This window comes from Dromiciops gliroides, chromosome 2, assembly GCF_019393635.1.
Source record: "Dromiciops gliroides isolate mDroGli1 chromosome 2, mDroGli1.pri, whole genome shotgun sequence".
NCBI lineage: Eukaryota > Metazoa > Chordata > Mammalia > Microbiotheria > Microbiotheriidae > Dromiciops > Dromiciops gliroides.
Window position 1 is genome coordinate 429,657,590 of NC_057862.1, and position 21,078 is coordinate 429,678,667.

At 40.2% G+C, this 21,078-nt stretch overlaps 1 protein-coding gene across 1 annotated transcript in view; it reads left to right on the plus strand.

Moving 5' to 3' along the window:
* Window positions 1-21,078, plus strand: part of COL5A1 (collagen type V alpha 1 chain) — a 298,612-nt gene that overhangs the window by 132,248 nt on the left and 145,286 nt on the right. The window contains exons 5-9 of the mRNA XM_043985817.1: window positions 9,049-9,180; window positions 13,196-13,333; window positions 14,849-15,088; window positions 16,272-16,442; window positions 16,874-16,930. Coding sequence (XP_043841752.1) covers window positions 9,049-9,180; window positions 13,196-13,333; window positions 14,849-15,088; window positions 16,272-16,442; window positions 16,874-16,930 — 738 coding nt within the window. The remainder of the gene's footprint in view (window positions 1-9,048; window positions 9,181-13,195; window positions 13,334-14,848; window positions 15,089-16,271; window positions 16,443-16,873; window positions 16,931-21,078) is intronic.

Here is a 21,078-nt window from a genome sequence, read left to right on the forward strand (position 1 = left end):
GTAAAAGGAATATCTGTTGGGTGTGATATCTATTATTTCTTGGCAATGAGAGGTTTGGACTTTTGGTCCTTGGGTGGGGTTCTGACTTAGTTGTTTGTGCCAGTGATGATAACGGAATTTTTAAACACAAAAAGAATAGAAAGTCATCCTGTATCAGGTGCTAGATGGTGAAGATGTTCCAGGTTATAAGCAGAGGAGACTGGGCTCTGACTGTCTCTGGAAGCTCCAAGTGTTCCCTCCAAGTCTTTGCTTTTGATGAAAGGGTTCAGGCTTTTGGGGAGGGTTTGTTGTCAGCTTTGGAGGAAGAGGAATCTCAGCAAGACTTGGCTCAGTTGTACTCTATTATACAACCATTCAGCTCTGCATTCCACGTCAGCAACTTGGACTAAGGTGGGCCTGACCCAGAGTCGTTGCCACACTTAGGGCCTGCAGTGCCCTTTGCAAAATGTCTGGGGCCCTGCTGCCAGACTGGGATCCCTTCCAGTTCTAATATCCTAGATTCTGGAACCCAAGTGTCCTGACTCCTAGACCTTTTGTCAGTGGTCACTATTTAAGACAGGAAATATGGAAGGCAGGAGATGGAGCCATCCCATGTAAGTTTATTGTATTAAACAATAACAACAGCAACAAGATCTCTGATATATATTGGTTTTTCTGGTACTTCTCCTTTAAAAGTTGACTCCAGATTTTTAAAAAATCTCATTACTCGAGGTTTACATTCAGTTGAATTTTAGTTAATAAATGTTACTATTTTTAAAAACCCAACCACCAAAAAGAGAGTTTGGCAACATTTTAATGACCCCATAGGAGATCCCTTTAGTATGTTCTTCTCTTATGATGAATGTAGAGTATAATGGTGGAGTGTTGGGCTCTGGGTTCCTGCCCAGACCATTTGGGGCCCTTATTATCCTTTTCCTGCTTCAAGCCATGGCCTAGAGAATCCCAAAGCAGCAGTCTCTATGTACACCCTGTGGTGGGGAGGGCAGAGTGAGGTCCTTCCATTATACAGTCTACACAGCTGTGGGTCTGGCAGATTGTTCGGGAGGGACTTAAGATGTCTGACCAGAGCTGGAAGCCTGGGGAATAGAATCTTGACTTTCCCACACAAGAGCATCCCCCTTCTGGGTCACCATACTTGCTCTTCCCCAAGTGGTCTCCCTGGCTTCATTGTGGGCCATTGGCCATGCTGTTCGAGAAAGGGAATTAGGATTTAGAACAGACCCTGAAGTCCCTGTTATTCTGCCTAATTTCCTAAACCTGATCTGGACTCATGCTACCAAAGTAGACCAAGAGTAATCATACAAAGGGAAGAAACTAACTGTTTATTGAGTCACTGTACAAATCTGTGAAACCCCATCCTTGCTTGCTCTCTCCTCCCCCATGGCTCACAGGTTTCTCCTCCTACTTTCTAAATTTATGCATTCAAAGAACATATATTCAGATGTCAAGTTGTCAGTTGAAAAGGGGAAGATATTTGCTCAAATTGGCTGAAATTTGAACTTGAAGTCATGCTGCTTAATAAAAATGTGTGGTTTGGATTCAGCATTCATGCCATATGGCTCTCATCTGCTGAAGGGTTCCAGCTATGGGTTGGGAGCCTCCAACATCACACTCCCCCTCCCCACCAAAGGTGGCCTTGCAAATGTAAAAGGAGATGTTATAACAGGAAAAAAGGAAAAGAAATGAACTGAAAAGAAAAGCAAAAAAAGCAATTGAAGAGTGGAACTCTGTCTCTTTTCTGGGGTGTTGGAGGAATTTACAAAACAGTGAAGGATGAGGGTGTGAGCTGTTATCTTCCTTTCCTCTAGGTCTGAAATAACTGGAAAACCCTCCCCCCAACTTTATTATTCCTACACAGTTTGCTGTGGCTACAAGCCCAGAGGTAGCAAAATATGGAGCAAAAAGCAAACTTTTGTCAAACCAGCAGTATGTCTCAGAAACTTCTCAGGGCTGGGAGCAACCGTGGAACTGGAATTTTGTGAAAGGAATGATTTCTCCCTCCTGCTCCCTCCCACTTATGGATTGCTTTTTGGTGGCACAGTATAAAGAATGGAAGGTAGTAGCCCAATTTATGAGCACATCTGCCTTGTGGACAAAGAAACCTCCTTTCCCATTTTCCCTCAGGTGCATTATCTTATGAGGCAATTGTATGGTGAAAGGGACACTGGATTGGGAGTCTGAAGATCTGGAATGTAGTCTTGGCTTTGATGCTCACATACTGCGTGACCTTGGGCAAGTCACTTCTCAGTGGGCCTCAGTTTCTCCTCTGTCAAAGGAGGGGGTTAGATTAGTCGCTAAGTCCCACTTTGGTGCCAGTCTTTTAATGTTCCTCAGCACAGATGTTCCATTCAAGCCAGAAAGTTGTCAGCATTGAACCTTCACACATGGCTCATTCTTCCACTTATGCCTTCATTCACCCCATCTCCTTCCTCCCCTCTCTGTCTCTAATGTTCTACCTCTTTCTAGTTTCCTTTCCAAATCTCAACCATCAGCCAAGGCCCAGCTCTAGTTCCACCCCCTTTGTAGCTCTCATTCCAGTCTTTGAATTTCTCTCATATCTAGACTATAAAATGCTTTATCTGCTTATGTACTGTCTTGGATAGGCAGCATAATGTAGTGGAAAGCATGTTAGGCTTAGAGTCAGGAGAGACATGGGTTCAAATTCCACCGCTGACACTTCAGGAACTTTAGGAACCTGGATAAGTCACTTCCCTCCCCCCCCCCCCCAGTTTCCTCTTCAGCCAAATAATGCCTTTATCACTTACCTCAGAGGGTTCTCGTGAGGCTTACATGAGGTAATTTGTGTAGAGCACTTGGCAAACTTTAAAATGTTCTGTAAATGTGTTAAAATGTCATTTTTCTTAGAGCCTTTTGGTTGCATTGGCCCTCTATGCCTACCTGGATTATCCATAACTCACAGAATCATAGATATGGATGGAACCTTTGGAAGTCATCTGGCCTACGACCTCATTGTGCCCAGTGAGGAAACAGAGCCACAGAGGGCCACTGACATGCCCAAGGTCACACAGACAACATGGGGCAGAGCCGAGTCTGGACAGTGTTCATTGTCTTTCCTGTCTGACCTCAGTGCCAACTCAGTGAAGATGACAACTCCCAACCAGAAACTTAACATTGAGAACGATCACATAGTAGACTCTCAGTTAAGATTTGTTTAGTTGGTTTGGCTGCCTTGTGTCTAGGCCCTTCTGTTGGAGGCAGTATTAAGCCCCAAGGGGTCCTAGAGTGTTCTGCCCATAATGGCTCTTAGCCCAGGGTGTGAGCAAGGTCCAGCCAAAGAAAGAAACCCTGACAAGTTCCCATAGATAGTAGATAATTCTTTTTGATAGCAAGTTCTGAGCATCCCATAGCATAGAACTCTGCTCTCAGGGAGTGTGCTTGATGAATATCACCTCTTGGCAGCAGCTGGTTTTTCTTGAGCTATCTTTCGCCTCTCTGGTTCAGTGGTTCCGGTCTTTCTCATACCAAAACCAAGTGCTCTCTTGCATCAGAGTGCACACGTGATACTGTATCATGCTTATGTGTATATCTGTTTCATCCCCCCAGTAGAATAGTAAGCTTCTTAAAGCAGGGATTGTATCATTATAAACCTTTGCCTCTCCAGTGACTTTCATATAGCAGGTGCTATTGAATTGAATTGACTGGGTTGTGTTTGGTTTTTTCCAAATTTAAACATATCTTCTTGGATCCTCCTCAGGGTTTAAGGTCAAACAAAGTTAAGTACTAGCCTGGAAACAAAGCCACCTCAAAGCTGCTTGGGGCCTTTAAGCTGGTTCTTAGACTCCTTCCAGGAAGAGGGAAAGTTGTAATTAGGCATCAGGCCCAGGAAACAATCAGTGACAGTTGCTCAGGGCTCTGGTTCAGTTGGAGTGAAGACTATTGAAAAAATAAAAAAATAAGTATTCTATACTCCAAACAAGCCAAGTGTTCTAAGATTAAAGATTTAACTGGTATTTCAGGTAGAGACTTGGAGGTAATTTTCAACCAAAACATAGAATGTTAGATGTTACCTTCTCTGTGCTCTGGATAGACAAAGTCTCAGAACTCTGACTTAAGGGTTGGGCATATCATTCTAACAAAGCCAGTAAAGAGAATATTCTGGAATCTCATGGTTTTCCTGAACTCTTGTAATATTTTGGCGAGTTGATTTCTCTGGAAGCTTACTAGGGTTCTGGAATTCTCTTGGCAGCAGTTATGCCCAGAAATTCTCAAGAGACAAAATTTAGGAATGGATCCAGCAATAAAATTCATTGCTTTGGACATCTATACACAAATTCATAAATTATGGATAACAAGAAGGTGAGCTAGTGTTCCTAACTCAAGGAGAAAAATTTGACTCCAGAAGGGGAAATGGACACTTGTTGAGATCTATGCCTGGAATATCGCTCTGGAAGGCATACTTTATTCAAAAAGAACATGATGGAAAAAAGGAATGGAGAGTTGAGGTCAGAATAGTATTATATTTTAAAAAGACATACCCATGTATTTTCTTCTAAAGGTAAATTAAATGTCAGCTCAGTAAAATTGACAGAGAACTGGCTTCTGAGTCAAGAAGACCAAGGTTCAGTTCCTGCCTATGATATACTCACTGTGTGACCCTTGGCAAAAAAAGTAAATTTTGGGGCAGCTGGGTGGCACAGTGGATAGAGTACTGGCCCTGGATTCAGGAGGAGCTGAATTCAAATCCAGCCTGAGACACTTGACACTTACTAGGTGTGTGATCCTGAGCAAGTCACTTAACTCCAATTGCCTCACCAAAAAAAAATAATAAAATCTCAGAACAGCTGTACCTTCCCATATCAATGAGATCATACAGCAAGTCTAAAAAATATCCATATGAGGAAATCTAGGAACCCAAAGGGTAGAAACATAGAAGAGGGCAGTTGAATGAAGGTCAGCAGATGGAAGCAAAAAATGAAGCAATATTATTATTAGAGTACATTATAGATTAGTTGGGCCAAAAGAAGAAATAGATGAGAACTTTGGCAATTGTCATAAATCTAGCATGGGGGGCCTAATACAGCAGTTATAAGGATATTAATAGGATAGTTATGAGGACACTCAGTTATCTGGAGGACTACTGGCACTCTCTTTTTGCTAAAAGCAATGGCTAATAATTTCCTCAATGGTAATTTCATCCTTTACAAATGGAGGAACCATACCATTCCGGGTATGATGCTCACCAGCAAGGAGAAGTGGGTTACATGAGTAGAAATGATGGAGGCTTTTGGGAAAAGTGACCACTACATCTTAGAGTACATGGCAGAGAACCAAGAGAAAGATGGGCATAGTCTGACAATTACCCTTGATTTTTTGGAGAGCAGATTTCAGAGGGTCCAATGAAAGGACAGATAGGTTTCCAATGGCTACAGTTTTATAGTAGAAGTTCACCTAGGAATGATGAGAAGGTCTTGAGAGTGAACTTCTAAAGACAAACAGAAAATAATTCCAATGAGGCAGAATTACCGGTAGCAGATAAAAGTCACAATCAGACAAATTTAGGAAAAAATTAAAAAGACATATGGAAAAACTCCCCAACAAAAAGAGCTATCTTGTTGTGGATAGTGTGGGTTCCCTGAGGAGTAATGGGTTCCCCTTATCAGATATCTTCAAGCCAGGCTGGATGTTCATGCAGCCTATATGTTATAGAGGGGATTCTTATTCAGATCTGGGCTAGACTAGATGACCACTGCAGTCTCCTTCCCTTCTGAAATTCTACAGTTTGTAATGTTCTGGATGCTAATGCAGCTCTGGAACCCTTCAAGTATTTTAGAACTATCGGAATACTCTGGAATCTTTTTAGTGGTAAACTCTAGCTTTCCATTTTCAAGTTAAATTTGTGTTGCAACTTTTCCCACATAATGTTGATTTTTTCATCTGATCTTGTGGGGCTGGGTGCTTCACAGTCAGAGGTATAATGAGTCCTAGATAAAGGCAAGGGAAGATTTATACACTTTGAGGCGGAAAAAAGAATCTGAGAATGCATGCAAAAACTAAAGACGCTGTTGAAGTGAGCTCATGGGAGCTGTGAAATACCCCTAGAAATAATCTTTTGCTGTGCAGGAATGCCAGGAAAAATGGATCAAGTTCCAATCCTAGGTCTACATCTGGGTTCTTTCAAATTGAAAAAGTAAAAGAGAAAACTCAGCTCTTCTCATTCTACATGGGCTTTGCTGAGTGTATCAGCAGCCCCTAAACCTTATCTTTCCTCCAAGAAGGGAATTAATTTCAAGTTACTTTACAGGATATTATAGACTATCAACCCTCCCTGGAGGCAACCCCAGGATTATCAGGCAAACTACTCTCATCTTGCCCTTGAGCCCCCTCTGGGAGAACAATTTCATTTTACTTAAGGAGAGGGAACTAGGAAGTAAGGTGACCCCAGGGTAAGGCTGAGTATAAAGCAGTGTCCCGGATGTTAATAAAGCTCTGTTGGAAAGTGTATTTATGTTATACACATACATACATGTGTACATGTATCCCTACACATATGCATATGCATATATGCATACACATAGGCATGTATATAAATAAGTGTATATGTATATAAATTTGGGAAATTTTTGTACACTGAAATAGTAAGCAATGAAGGCCATATTTAACAGGAATGAGATACTCCTGGTAAATTTGTGAAATGAACTTCACATTCCTTGTATTGTCTTCTATGAAGCCACCTACACCTTGTGCTTCGCTAAGGACCATTTAGGAATAGATTTCCTGGCTTGCTGTCCCCATCTATTCCCCTTCTCTCATGACTTGCCACAAGATTTTATTGAGCACTTGCAGTCCTCTGCTAGGCTTGACACATAAGAAAGCATGAAACACATTCCTTGCCTTCAAGTTGTTTGCAGTCTGAATGGGGTGATGGACCTCATGCCCAAAGACATAACTAATGATACCAGGTGGAGACTATATGCTCTGATCTGAAGAGCTGCCCCACATGTAAAACCTATAAAAGCCCATTATGGGCCCTGAGTGTTTGGAGAAACCATCAAAACCCAGAATCAGACTTGGCTGTACAAGGAAATGAAGAAAGGCAGGGGATGGATCTTTCTTTGTTGTGATAACACAAACCACCTTTTTAGTTTACAGAATAGTGTATTCCATCTGGGAAAGGACAAGATTGTACCAAACACTTCCCATGGGCCGAGTATACTAGCATTAGGATACTGTTTGAGCAGAACAGAATTCAGAATCAGGTGGGTAAAAGCTGAAGAAAAGCATGTGTGGGTTGGATATAAGGAAAACTGTTCTTTCAAAGTGGGGGATATTGAGTTCTCTGTCTCTGTCTCTGAGAGTCCTCAGGTAGAGGTTGGATGACAATTTGTTGAGAATGGTTAAAGGAAATTCCTGTTCCAGTATGGTTTGATTGATCTAAACGCCTGCTAATTTACCTTCCATCTTTTAGGCTCTATAATTTTAGGGTACTCTTGAATCCCAGCTAGAACGTTTTGGGTCCTGAAGGAGATACCTCCCTTTCAGCATCTTTAGCCTCAGGGATTTAAAGCACTCAGGCTATGGTAGTGGATTCACTGCTCTTCTGTGAACCGATAAGCTTGTCTTTTTTTCCCCCTGCCCACAACTGAACTCTAACCCTTGTTAGTCAGCTTTTCAGTTGGTTCCCTGCTTACAAAGGGACCAAGTGAGAGAGTGACTGTCTCTTCTCTCTCACCCACCACTTTCCCAGCAATAGGAGAGAAGAGGCCTTGTGAGGGCACTTGGGGTGAGAGGCATTGCATGGAGAAAGAGGGCTAGAAAAAGAAATAGAGGGAATCCAGAAGAGAGGCTTCCCTGAAATCACAGCCTTATCTTAGGTATTCTTGTTGACAACTTCATTATATCATTGAAGCTAGGAGGTGGATAGAGTGCTGGCCTCTCAGTCAAGAAAACCTCAATTTAAATCCTACCTCAGATACTTCCTAACTGTATGACCCTGGGCAAGTCACTAGACTTTCATTTTCCCTTTGTGAAATTGGGATGATAATAATACATAGCTCTCAGAGTTGTAAAGATCAGCTAAGATGACTTTTGTAAAAGGCTTTTTGCAAATCTTAACATATTGTATAAATGTTAATTATGATTGTTATTGAATATCCATCACATAGAAGTAAAGTAGCTATCATTTATATAATAATTTGAGTTTAGCAAAGCATTTTACAAATATTATCTTATTTAATCTTTACAATAACACTGTATGATAGGTGCTATTATTCCCATTTACTGATGAGGAAACTAAGGCAGACAGAGGTTAAGTGACTTACTCAGGTCCACAAAACTATATCTGAAGCTAGATTTGAACTTGTGTCTTCCTGACTACAAGTTCATTTTTATATGCATTACAGCACCTAGCTCCTTCTTTCTACTAGCTTAGTATAGTGGAAAGCATGCTGGACTGTCTGTCAGAATTAATCTAGATTTAATTTGCTGTCTATTATGTAGTAATTTTATAAGCATGGGCAAGTCACTTAATTTTTCTGAGCTTGAAGAATGAGAACATTGGATGAGCTTAGCTCTGGGATTCTTTGCAGCTCTAAATCTAAGATGTTTCCATTCTTCATTGGTCAAGAGGGGATGAAAATATCTGTAGAGGCAAGGTAGCTACTGGCTAGAATGCTGAGAATGCTTTCAAGAAAACCTGATGTCTAATCTCCCCTCTGACACTAACTACATGTGGAGCCCTGGATAAATCATTAACTCTCTCAGTGCCTTGGGCACCTCTTTAAGATTCCTCTCCCAAGTTAGGAGCATTGGTGAAGGGATCTTCCACATAGACCCTTTCGAGATGAGATACTGTTTTTTTGTTTGTTTGGTTTTTTTTAGGACAATGAGGGTTAAGTGACTTGCCCAGGGTCACACAGCTAGTGTTAAGTGTCTGAGGTCGGATTTGAACTCAGGTCCTCCTGAATCCAGGGCTAGTGCTTTATCCACTGCGCCACCTAGCTGCGAGATACTGTTTTTTAAAGTTTGAAGGACCATATAAGTGTCAACCATTATTTACAGCTTTCCTTCCCCCACCTCTTTTTTTTCCAGGGTGATATCCAGCAGCTCCTTATCATCCCTGACGCCAGAGCCGCTTATGATTACTGCGAACACTACAGCCCGGATTGTGATACTGCTGTTCCAGACACCCCACAGTCTCAGGACCCCAACCCAGATGAATACGTAAGAAGAGATTACCCTATATCTTCTGGACACTTTATATCCCCTTAGCATCCTTAGGAACTTAGAGTATCTTTGAGATCTCATTTTCATCCATGCTTATACAGATGAATACATAAGCAGACTGTTGTGCCCTTCCCCTCAGAGCATCCTTAGGGATTTGAGTATCTCTGAGATGTTGAGTACATCTGTGTTTATGGTTTACAGCAGCACACTCTTTTGGAATTTGGAGGGGAATGACTTACAGTTAGTAACAATATACAACATTTAAGATTCCCTGGAAAGAACACCGAATTGGAATTCAAAAGACCTGGATTTGAAATCGTATGCTGCTATGAACTCATTGTATGATATTAAGCAAGTCCCTTTTTCTTTCTCAGCCTCTGCTACTTCATCTTTAAGAGAAAAGGTTAGCACAAATCTATCTCTAGGATCCCTTTCTGCTATAAATCCTATGATCCCGTAAAAGTCTGTGTTTATCCAAGTGATAAATTATGGGGAGCAAAATCACTCAAAAAGAGGTTTCTTCATGTTAAAAAAAATGATTTACCCAAGAGTGAACTTAAATAACAAATTCCTCCCAGTACATTTAAAATTGGGCCTCGTGATGCCATAACACCATGAGGGTGAGGCTCAGAGTTCCTGGTCTGACATTTCCCAGTTATGAGACTGGGCCAGTAACTGTACCTCTCAAAGACTTAATTTACTCATCCATAAAATGGGGGTAATAGCACTTGCCACAGTAGACTTGTATGGAAATTGCTCTGTGAATTTTTAAGCATTTATTTTGAGGATTTTTGAGAATTTTCAAAATTCAAGAATTTTGAGCTATTTTTTCACTAAATAAATTTAAGTAACAACTTTTCATAACCATGGATGTTGAGTACAGCAGGGATTCCCTGGGCCTAATTTTGATCAGCTTCCTTGTTACTCAAGAGGTTGTCCATCAGTCGGAAGAAGTGAGAACCCAACCCAGGAGCCAGGAGAAACTCAACAACTGCCCATCAGAGAGCTTAAATAACCCACCAAACTACACACAACAACAACATTCTTGTGTGTTGATGTCCAAAGGGCTATCTTTGTGTCAGTTGATGAGCCCTTGTTGACTGTCGTGTCTGAACCTCTTAGAACACTTCATAATTCTACCTCCTCTGGGTGTGTTCTGCACACTTTACATAATTGTAACTTGTATGAAGATTAAAGGAAAAAGAGCAAAAGTTTCCATGAGAATGAAAATTCCCCTGTGGTTTGTCTACTTGGGAATGAGATCAACATTCAAAGTTTTAGAACTGGAAAAGACATTAAAGATCATCTAGTTCAATTCCCTCATTTTACAGAAAAGGAAACTGAGGCCCAGAAATATGAATAGACTTACCCAAGGTCATAACTATAGTAAGTAGCAGAATCATGCTGAAAGCCCAAGTTATTTAAATGCAAATCTAGCCCATCCAGCCTCTAAAGCTGAGTTTAGAACCTGCAGGCTTTTTTTTCTCTCCTCCTTGTTCCTGATACCCCACTCCATACTCCTCACCAGCCATGGCATAACAAAGGGTCATCTTTGCTTTATGGATGTGGAGGTAGGTGCCTAAGCCACAAATCATTTTGCATTTCCCACAAACCCCCAAAGCCTAAGGATGGTGTCAATTGGATGGGTGAGTAGTGCTGGTTTGCATTCTGGTTGGGAAAACAGCCAATACCTCAAGGAAAAGTGCAAGAAGTTTTCTATTTTAGGAACGATTCTAACCAGGCATTCTCATTCAACTTGTAATGGTATATTCCCTTTCTTTCCTACCATCCATGCTTGGAGCCATAGGGTTGAGCATTCAATATATGTCAGTTGTTTAATTGATCAAAGAGATTTCTTTTAGGACTTTTCAATGCTACCACACAACAAACATTTATTAAATGCTTATCCCTAAAGAATACTGCATTGCGAGAGATGGTGGAACATACTCATTTTTGTGGGAGATAAAAATTTTAATTAAGACATGTTCTTCCCCTTAAGAACCTTAAAGCATCAACAGAGATGACTGTAATGAATAACGTTCTATAATAAGATGAAAGTCTGGAGTAGAGGTAGTGGTTTTTGGAGAAATAAAAATCAGTGGAATAACTTTTTAAAGATATTTATAAAAGTGATAAGCCAGTTAACCATTAACCCTTCTTGACACCCCATCTAAATTCTTTCCCAGTCTTTGTCAATGATTATGTATATGTTTTTTCATAGTTAAAACCCATATACATATGCTATTGTATGTTCTTTTTTACCCTTAACAATCTTTAGATGTCTTCAAGTTTCTTAAGATAGTCCATTCAATTATTGAATATCTTGAATTGGTAGAAAGTTTTTTAGATTGAATTAAAACTTAAATCTCTCATCTTTTAACTTTCAGCCATTGGACCTAGTTATTTCCTTGGAATTCATGTAGAATAAATATCCTTGGACACACTCCATCTTGTCAGGGTTCCAGCCCTGACACAATCACCTGCATATAATAGATACTTTATAAATACTTATTAAATAGAATCAAATGTATCTCAAGAAAATGTGGTGCTGATAATCAAATATAATACTCTCAATAGGGTCTGACCAGGGCATAAGACATCTCTCAAATATTTGATTTTCTGTGAATAAGAGGTTTTTTTTAATTTAAAAGAGAACTAATTATAAAATTATATAATTAAAAGATATAATTATATAGTATTATATTATAAATATAATTATAAAAACATAGTATGTATATAAACATATATACACACATGCATGTAGACATATGTGTAGATAGGTAGGTAGATAGATAGATAGATAGAGTGATGGTTAAAATAATTAAGAGAGACACAAATTTGGGTAAACTATTATCAATTTATCAGTCCGCATGTAAGGGATTGACAAAGTTGCTCCTTAACCTCTCATTGTCCAAAGAGGCCAGTGGCGATTTTTTCAGGTTTTTATGCTTTTTTGATAAGAGGTGGATCATTATACATTAATCAAATCTAATTGGCTCACATAATTAAGGGTGGATTATATTAAGTTAAAAGACTAAGAGTCCTTTTGATCTGAACAATATCTCTAAATAAGGTAATGGATTTAAAGAATTCAGATCAAACCCAGACAGAGCCAGCATGCCTGCTTCTATCTGGGTATAGTCTTGAGGAGAGTGTGTCTGAATTACAGCATTTAATAAAAAGGGAAGATCTGAAGTTCCTTATGATATTGGTCATTAATAATTATTTCTCACAATAGTAATGTTCACAGAGAACAATGTATAGTGAAGAGAGTGCTTGGTTTTGACAGCAAGGAGGTCTGGGTTTGAATCCCACTTCAGACCTGCTGAGCAAATTATTTTACCTGCCCATACCTTAGTTTCCTCATCTGTAAAATTAGGTATTTAGAAGGGAATCAAGGTCTCTTCCAACTCAAAATGTACTTAAATAGCAAATTCTTCCTAGTACATTTGCAATTGGGCTCAGTGATGTCATGGCACCGTGAGGATAGACACTAAGAGTTCCAGGTATGACACTTCCTATTTATGAGACTGGACTAGTAACTGTACCTCTCAAAGGTTTAACTTACTGATTTGTAAAATGGGGAAATTAGTGCGTATGATTTTATGATCCTCTGATCCTGTGAAAGAGCCTATGTCCAACTTCTAGGCTCTATTTTAGAAAGACAAGATTTGGTTTTATATTGCTTGTGTTTATAACTTCATGTTTATACTTTCTTGGTTTTTTTTAGCATGACAAATATTAACTATTGTCCACATAGAATAAGCTTATTCAAGGTTCCTTTTCACCCCCGCTTCCTGCGCCCCACCCCCCCACCCCCCACCTCCTGCCCATCCATCTCCAGCAAATCCCTCGCCTCTGCTAACACACTAACAACAAGCGAAAAAACCTTGTGTTGTTGTTGTTTTTTTTTTAATCTTCTAAAGATAAAATTTCCCTCAGCCTTCAAAAGCAGAACTGTCTCTTCCAGAGGGTGCCATCTTCACAAAGTCTTGTTGCTATTTCTTTACAGTATCCAGAAGGAGAGGGAGATGGTGAGACATACTACTATGAATATCCATACTATGAAGACCCTGACGACCCAGGAAAAGCCCAGCCCCCCACCCAAAAACCTGTTGAAGCTGCTAGAGAAGCTACAGAAATTCCTGAGGTATGGGCCAGACAGAGGGAGGGATGCAGGCCTGTTTCCTCTCTGGTTTTGGTTGAGAATTTCTTGAACAATGGAGTTCTAAAAACTCTGTGGGCCTGAGCAGAATGTGAGGAGAGTTTGAAAAAAAGAAACTTGGTTTTAGTGTAAAGCTGGACAGAGTACATGTAGATTGTGATGGTGTATTGACCCACTTGCTAAGCATGGTGATGATTGTAGGCTATGTGCCTTTATTCTTGTGCCAGTGAAATGGTTTTGCCTAGAGTTTGTACAGAGTCAAGTTTGAGGTGGGGAGAGGAGAAGGGGACAGCAGTGATTGTTTGGGATATGATTTAACCAGTGGCATTGTGAAGCTCATGTGAAACACTGCATGTAAACACTTTGAAAGCCTTAAAGTACTGTATAAATGCCTACTTATTATTATAATTATTAGCATACCATCACTAAACCTTCAGTCTCCTAATGACTTCATTCCCTGAGCCTTCTATTACATTCCTGCTGCTCAGGCATTGTTTATTGATCAATACTAGGTGTGTTGGTAAATATTTAACAACTGAGCTCTCCAGAATTTAAAAAAAAATAAGCCCACACAGGCTTAAGTTTAATTTGCATTACTAACACTTTCTTAGGTCTAGACAATCCACAAAACAATAAAGCAAGCCCAGATTTGAAGCAAAAATGCTCATCCTAAAAATTGAACAGTCCCATAGGCCAGATGGATCTAGCTCCAGCACACATCTGGATTTAACTCAGTTTATCAGCATCCATGTAAGAAATAGCAAATGATGTTGAGTTGGAGCTCTCTGAGTAAAGAGTCCTACCATTGGAGTTGGGAGATGTGCGTTGTAGTCTGGGTTCTGCCATTAGTGAAATGCTATATAACGCTGGGCAGATCCTTTCTCATTTTTCCCATCTTGTAAAATGAGAGAGTTAAACAAAACAATCTTTGAGGTCTATCTCAGCCCTAATATTCTTTGGTTTTCCAATTTAAAAAATAATACCCACAATAAGCATTTCTGTGGTTAGATTGGGTAGCATTCTATCCCTGTCTACCTTGTCTTGCACTCGTTGACCTGTTTGATCAGTTGTGTTGTTGAAGCAGCTAGATGGTGCAGTGAATAGAGCTCTGGGTCTGGAATCAGTAAGATCTGAGTTCAAATACAGACTCAGATGCTTGCTACCTGTGTGACCCTAAGAAAATCCCTTAGGTTCTGCTGCTTCAGTTTCCTCAATTGTAAAAAGGTGAGAATAGCAAGACATATCTCCCAAGGTTGTTGTGAGGATTAAATGAGATAATCATGATGCATTTAAAACAATGCCTGGCATATATCAGGTGCTATATAAAAAATACTTATTCTCTCCCTCTCTTCCTGTGCATTTTCAGTGGAAAGGCAACAATTTGTGATTGTTTTTTACTCCAGTTGTCTGAAACATGTCTCAGTGATTTAGATATTTGACTTTTAATGTCTCTTGCACGTGCTTTCTGAGTAACTATTTTCATGTATACCTGGCTATTAGGAGCAGACTCCACCCCCGACAGATGCACCACCAATCCCCGAAACCAATGAAAGGGATGACAAAGTGGACCCAAACCTGGGAGGGAGTGACTATGAGTATGGACCCATACCTGATGAATACTACACACCACCCCCTTATGAGGATATCTACGAGGGAGTTGATAACCCTGACCAGCCTACTGACACTGTTGGAGGAGCTGAGATTCCCACCAGCACTGTTATCATCACCAACTCTACCAATGTAACCTCTGTTCTATTATTTTACAATATGGCTCAGGACAGGGAAACAGCCTGGTTTAGAGGAAAACAGCCTTGGCCTAGGAATTAAGCTATCTGATGGCCAGCTCGGGTTCCACCATTGACTCACACTATTTTGACCCTGGATAATTCTTATGCCTCAACTTCCTCCTCTATAATATGAGCATAATGAGCCCTGACCTCCCAACCTCACAAGTTTTTGTGAGGATCAATTGAGTAGCTATATGTAAAGCACTTTTAAAAATCTTAAAGTCTATATAAATGTTATTATCAAGAGTAAATGTAGGGGCAGCTAGATGGCTCAGTGGATAGAGCACCAGCCCTGGATTCAGGAGGACCTGAGTTCAAATCTGGCCTCAGACACTTGACACTTATTACCTGTGTGACCCTGGGCAAGTCATTTAACACCAATTGCCTTGCCAAAAAAAAAAAAAAAGAGTAAATGTAATAATGTGTGAAAAATGATTAGAAAAATTGATGACTATACAAATTTAAGGTATTAATGGACGAAATCTACATTAATATTGTTAGAATGATTACTTTTACAAGGGAGGCAGAATGGTACAATAGAAAGAAAAAGGACTCTTAGATTGATCTGAAGCTCAGAATCTGGAGGCTGGTGCATCCTGTCTCTGCCTGTTACTACCTGTGTAACTTTGGACAAGTCTCTTAACTTCTTGGGGCCTCTATTTCCGCATCTGTAAAATGAGGTGGTTGGACAAGTTGGCCTCTGAGGTCCCTTTCAGCTCTAGAGCTGTGAGTTATGATATCCTGCTTCTCTTTCAATGGAGAGGTGAATGTCACTAAAGTTGCAGTTTTGCCCATCTGGGTATTCGTTTCATACCTATAAAATGAGTGAGTTCAACGAGTTCCCTTCCAGCTCTGATAATGTATAAATTTATATATGCCTATGACTTCAGCAAATGCTAAGAATCGTATGATGCTTCACCCACATGTGCTCTTAATAATTATTTATCAAATTGTATCATTTCCTGTACTGATAGAATATCTTCTCTTGGACAGTGTAGTCATCATTCATGAGCTTTTCTACCCCTGTCCCCATTGATGCAGCTCCCGAAGTTGTAAGCTCTGCAGAAAGGACTCTGAGTACACAGATTGCTACCTTTGATGTTATTCATTGCTGTTTTTCCTATTGCTTTCTTTAGCCTGGACCATTTCCAGACCCAGATCAAGGCAGAGATGACATAGACAGTGATTTTGCTGTGGAAACTATTAAGGACCTTGAGAATTACTATGATCCCTATTTTGATCCTACCATCTCTCCATCAGAGATTGGACCAGGGATGCCTGCAAACCAAGATACAATCTATGAAGGGGTGAGAATGCCATATAATTATGCCTGAGTCTTTTATAAGACAGAGTAACTCTTTCCTGCCTGAGTTCTGTTCCCAGTATTTTCCTTCAGAATAGATATATCCCACATATATATGCATATATGTAATATTATGTACATATAATATTATGTATGTATTAATTACATGATAGGATATGTTATCTCATCATATTATTTTATATTTTATACATAATATACATTATATATATTATAGCATATGCTTCCAAATGCATCATATTAAATGTTTCTGAGCTTTCTGAGTCACAGAGATAGAACCCCTACTGTTAAACACTCCCTTTTATTTGTCATGTAAAATGGACCCCATGTATAGCAGTATAGCACAAAAGTGCTATCTATGGATAGAGTTTTATTTCATCTTTGTGCTTCTGTTGATATGCCTTCTCTATATTCCAGATTGGAGGACCCCGAGGGGAGAAAGGACAGAAGGGAGAACCTGCAATCATTGAGCCGGTAAGCATGCCTTCCATCTTCCTCCTTAAAGCTCCCTAGGAGTGTTCATGCACCCTGTAGTCTCTCCAGGTTGCTCCCCTCCTTGGAAGATGATGCCGTCAGAGGGGCTGGTGGCTTTTTGAAGTTTGGATGGCCCTGTGTTTGTGCAGAAGGTGTGACCAGTGAGCAGAACAACAAGGAGACTAGTTCAATGGTTCCTTGCTTCAGTAGGCTACTCAGGCATGACAAAAAACTGTGGGCTATCAGCTTGTCATTGTTATAAACATGCAAACCCATCAAAATGTTATACCCTAAAACCCTCATTAGAATGAATGAGAAGAGTGCATGATGAGACAACAGATGAGGAATCGCTAAGGTAAATAATTTATTCAGAACAGGGAAAAGTATACACAATGTCATGTAAGAAACATGAATATTCCAAAAGTACTGCCTATAGAGAGAACATGTAGGGGAGAACCTGAGACCCAGAATAGTTCATTAACAAGATTTACTAAGAATCTTTTTTTGGCTTTCAAATGGCTTCTTACAATTTACTTAATCCAGCCTAAAGACATACCCTGGAATGTTCTCTCTGTCTCAGTCTACTTTAACTACAATCTTACATCCTCCATTCTCATTTTGGCTTAAACTATCTCTAGGACAGATGATTTTCCATTGTTAGAATGCCCCCCCCACCCGCCCCATGTCTCTAATCTTCTCTTGTCCATCTGCTGAAGTCCCTCTCTTCTTTCAAGGCCCAACTCAGGGGCTATCACTTCCAGGAAGTCATCCTTGTCCTTCATAGATTTCTTTCTCCTCAAATTTCTCGTAGCACCTAGGCTGGACATTTCCCTTACTTTTAAACATCCCCCTCTTGAACCATAGTTATCTGTATTCTTTGTTTACATTAGATTGTAAAGCAGCAGCTATGTGGTATCTATCTTTGTATCTATACACATAACATAGTGCTGCATATAGTAGGTACTTCACGAGTCTTTATTGAGTTAAATTGCTTATTGGAACTACTATTCAATAAGTGATGTGCTAAGCACTGCTGGGGATCACCAGAGAAATGTAAGATATTGTTTCTTCCTCTCCATGAGTTCATAATGAAGTTGAGGAAATAAGAATTTTACACCTGGCTCTAGAACCTCTCTTTGAGTATTAGTGGGCCAGTTGTTTGTGGCTTTGGGGAAAATAGGGGGTAAATGGGCAAAAGAGTTAGGGATGAGGATTACAGACCTGAAATCTTCAGTATTCTTTAGCAGTTATGGTCGGGTCCTCTATAGAGTAAGGAGCCAGGGGAATGGTGCCAAGTAGCTCAGAACACTGGGCGTGGCCTCTTGGAGCTTCTGCAGTGGGAGTGCCGGCCCTGGGTTAAGTCTGCTTGGGGCTAGGGAGCAGGAGAGTTGAGAGGGAGCCAGGATTCAGAGTCCATCCATCCTGCCACGTTTCACTTGAGCTAAGATTCAAGAAGGGATGACGGATGGCTTCCATTGCAAAGGAGACCAGCCACAGAGTTAGGACTAGGTTTTGAATAGCAATACAGCGGAGACAATGTCAGTGGGTGTTTCTGGGTTCAAAGTGCCCACTTTGTGGATTCAGAGATTTTTGCAAACATTGGCTAGAATTAGAAACTCTCTGCTGCCATGTAACTGTGTAGAAAAAAAAAATTCTAAATTTGGAGCCAAAGGATCTGGTTTTGAACACTATATCTTCCACTTAATATCTATAAAACCTCGGATAAGTCACATCCTTGAGCCTCAGTTTCCCCATCAATAAAATGAGACAGTTGGACCAAGGACCTTTTGAGGTCCCTTCTAGTTCCAAATCTAGGATCATCTGATTTCTACAGACTTTCCTTGTTTGATAAATTCTATGCTCTTGTGAGCTGTTTAATGCCCCTTTTTTTGCCTGGGTTCCTTATTGGATTCTGTGACCATCCCAGGTATATTCAGAACGAGCTATATTCCTTCTAGTCTCTGTGTTGGACTATGTTGCACAGAACCTAGGTTGATGACAAGCCCAAAAGGCCTTATGTTTTCAGTGTAGGTTTTTGCTAGTCATCACCAAAAAGAAGGAAGGAAAGAAGGAAGAAAATAAGCATTTATAAAAAAGGACCCACTATGTGTCAGGCACTGTGCTAAGCACTTTTTATAATTGATCTCATTTGATCCTTAGGACAACCTTGGGATGGTAGGTGCTGTTTTTATCTACATTTTATAGTTGAAGAAACTGAGGCAAATAGAGGTTAAGTAACTTGCCTGGGGTCACACAGCTAGTCAGTATCTGAAGCCTGATCTGAACTAAGAACTTTCTGATTTGAGGCCCAGTGCTTTATCTGCAGTAGCATCCTGGTGCCTTTGGCGATGGGAGCTGGGTAGGTCGAATGAGAGAAGCTCTCATCTTGATAGTCATTTATCTGATCAGAAACAAGAATTTCAATCCCAGTATAAAACTAAAGCATGAGGCACACACAAAAAAAGTCTGCTTGGCCTTTGTCTGTTGTCATTCTCCATTTGCCTTCAGGCTTCTTATAGTGGTGGGTATATTTTCTTTCTCTTTGGAGTCCTTAGAACAAAGATTCTTTTTTTTTTTTTTTTTGGCGGGGCAATGGGGGTTAAGTGACTTGCCCAGGGTCACACATCTAGTAAGTGTTAAGTTAAGTTAAGAACAAAGATTCTTAATGTGTGTTCTGGATCTCTTTGGCAGTTTGGTCAAGTCAATAGACCACTTCACAGAATAATGTTTTTAAATTCATAAAATAAAATACTGGGGATTTTCAAATAAACCAATTATAGTTTTAACCTAAATTTAAGGCTGCACTAAGAATTTTGGGATACCCTGTATTAAAATACAGTTAACAAAGAAAAAGTTAAAAGAATTCCACAGATTCCATATTAAGAAATGCTGTCTTAAATTAGTTTTAGCAACCCAGGGCCTAATGTCATGATTGATGCCACTAGGAACTTATAGCCCTTGATTTGACCAAACCAAACTCCAGCCATGAAGTAGCATCCCCTCCTGGTGCTGTATATCTTGTTCCTGCCAAGCATCCTTCCTTGAGGGCTCGGCCTTTTCATAACCCTCAGACTGTGGACTGCTAGACAAATCCATCCTTGGTTTCTGTTGGGGTATCCCCTCTGCCCACCCCAGTGGCACCCTCTAGGTTCATGGAAAGTAGCCATGCCTGTTTGGAGCAGGGGTATGGATACAAAGGAAAAAGAGTAAAAGGTAAACTACCCTTTGCTTTCCAATTTGAAAAATTACAAGGCAAACTCAAGGGATGGGTCTGAGGTGGGGGTGGGTAACTGAAATCAGCTCAAGCAGAATCATCCCAAAAGAATTTGGCTGGTGGAGCTAGTTTCAAATACTGGCATCTACTTCCAGAAAGGAAACAAGACGAAATGTGGCTTCTCCCTCTTCTGGGCTGTGCTTGTCTCTTATTAAGAGGCCTAGGTTTGCTGTAATCTCTTCCCAGTCTGCAACATGATGTATTATCTTTGAAATAACTTACCCTTGACTTTTGGTTGCTCCCTTGGGCCCCCCCATTGCTTCCATGAATAATCAAACTGGATTGGAATATATAATGTAACTAGTAAGGTGTTGAGAATTACCCCTGAGTAATGAGACTAAGTTTAATCAAGGATTATCGACTTAATGACATCATATAGGCAAGTCTACATTGGTCCAATTTCTTAGGAAAAGCACCCAGCTTTACTTTCATTTGGATTATCCATATAGCCCTCTAGCACTCTGTTTTGAGAAATTAAGATATGACTTCTGGGGATAGGAAATATAGTGGAGGTGCTAGGGACTCTGGTAGGGTATCCTCATTTGGGAGTAAAACTAGAGAAAGTGGCAGACAAGAGTGTACTGGAAGATAGAGCTGCAAAAGTAGAAGCAAAAAAAATGCACCCAGAAAATGCATTTCAACTTATTTTTTAATGGCCATCTGGATTCACTTAAAGCAGGGTTTCCCTTTCCCCCCCACCCCTGGCCCCAGCAATGACTTCTTGAAATGTGCCTCTTCCTTCTCCACCCCCATCCTATTTGCAATGTCCATTGCCCCCTTGGTCAGTCCCATCGGAGGAGATAATGTAAACAGTTGGAATTTATCAACCTGGAGTTTCTCCAGATGTCCCTGAAGTCTCAGTTCCATATAAACA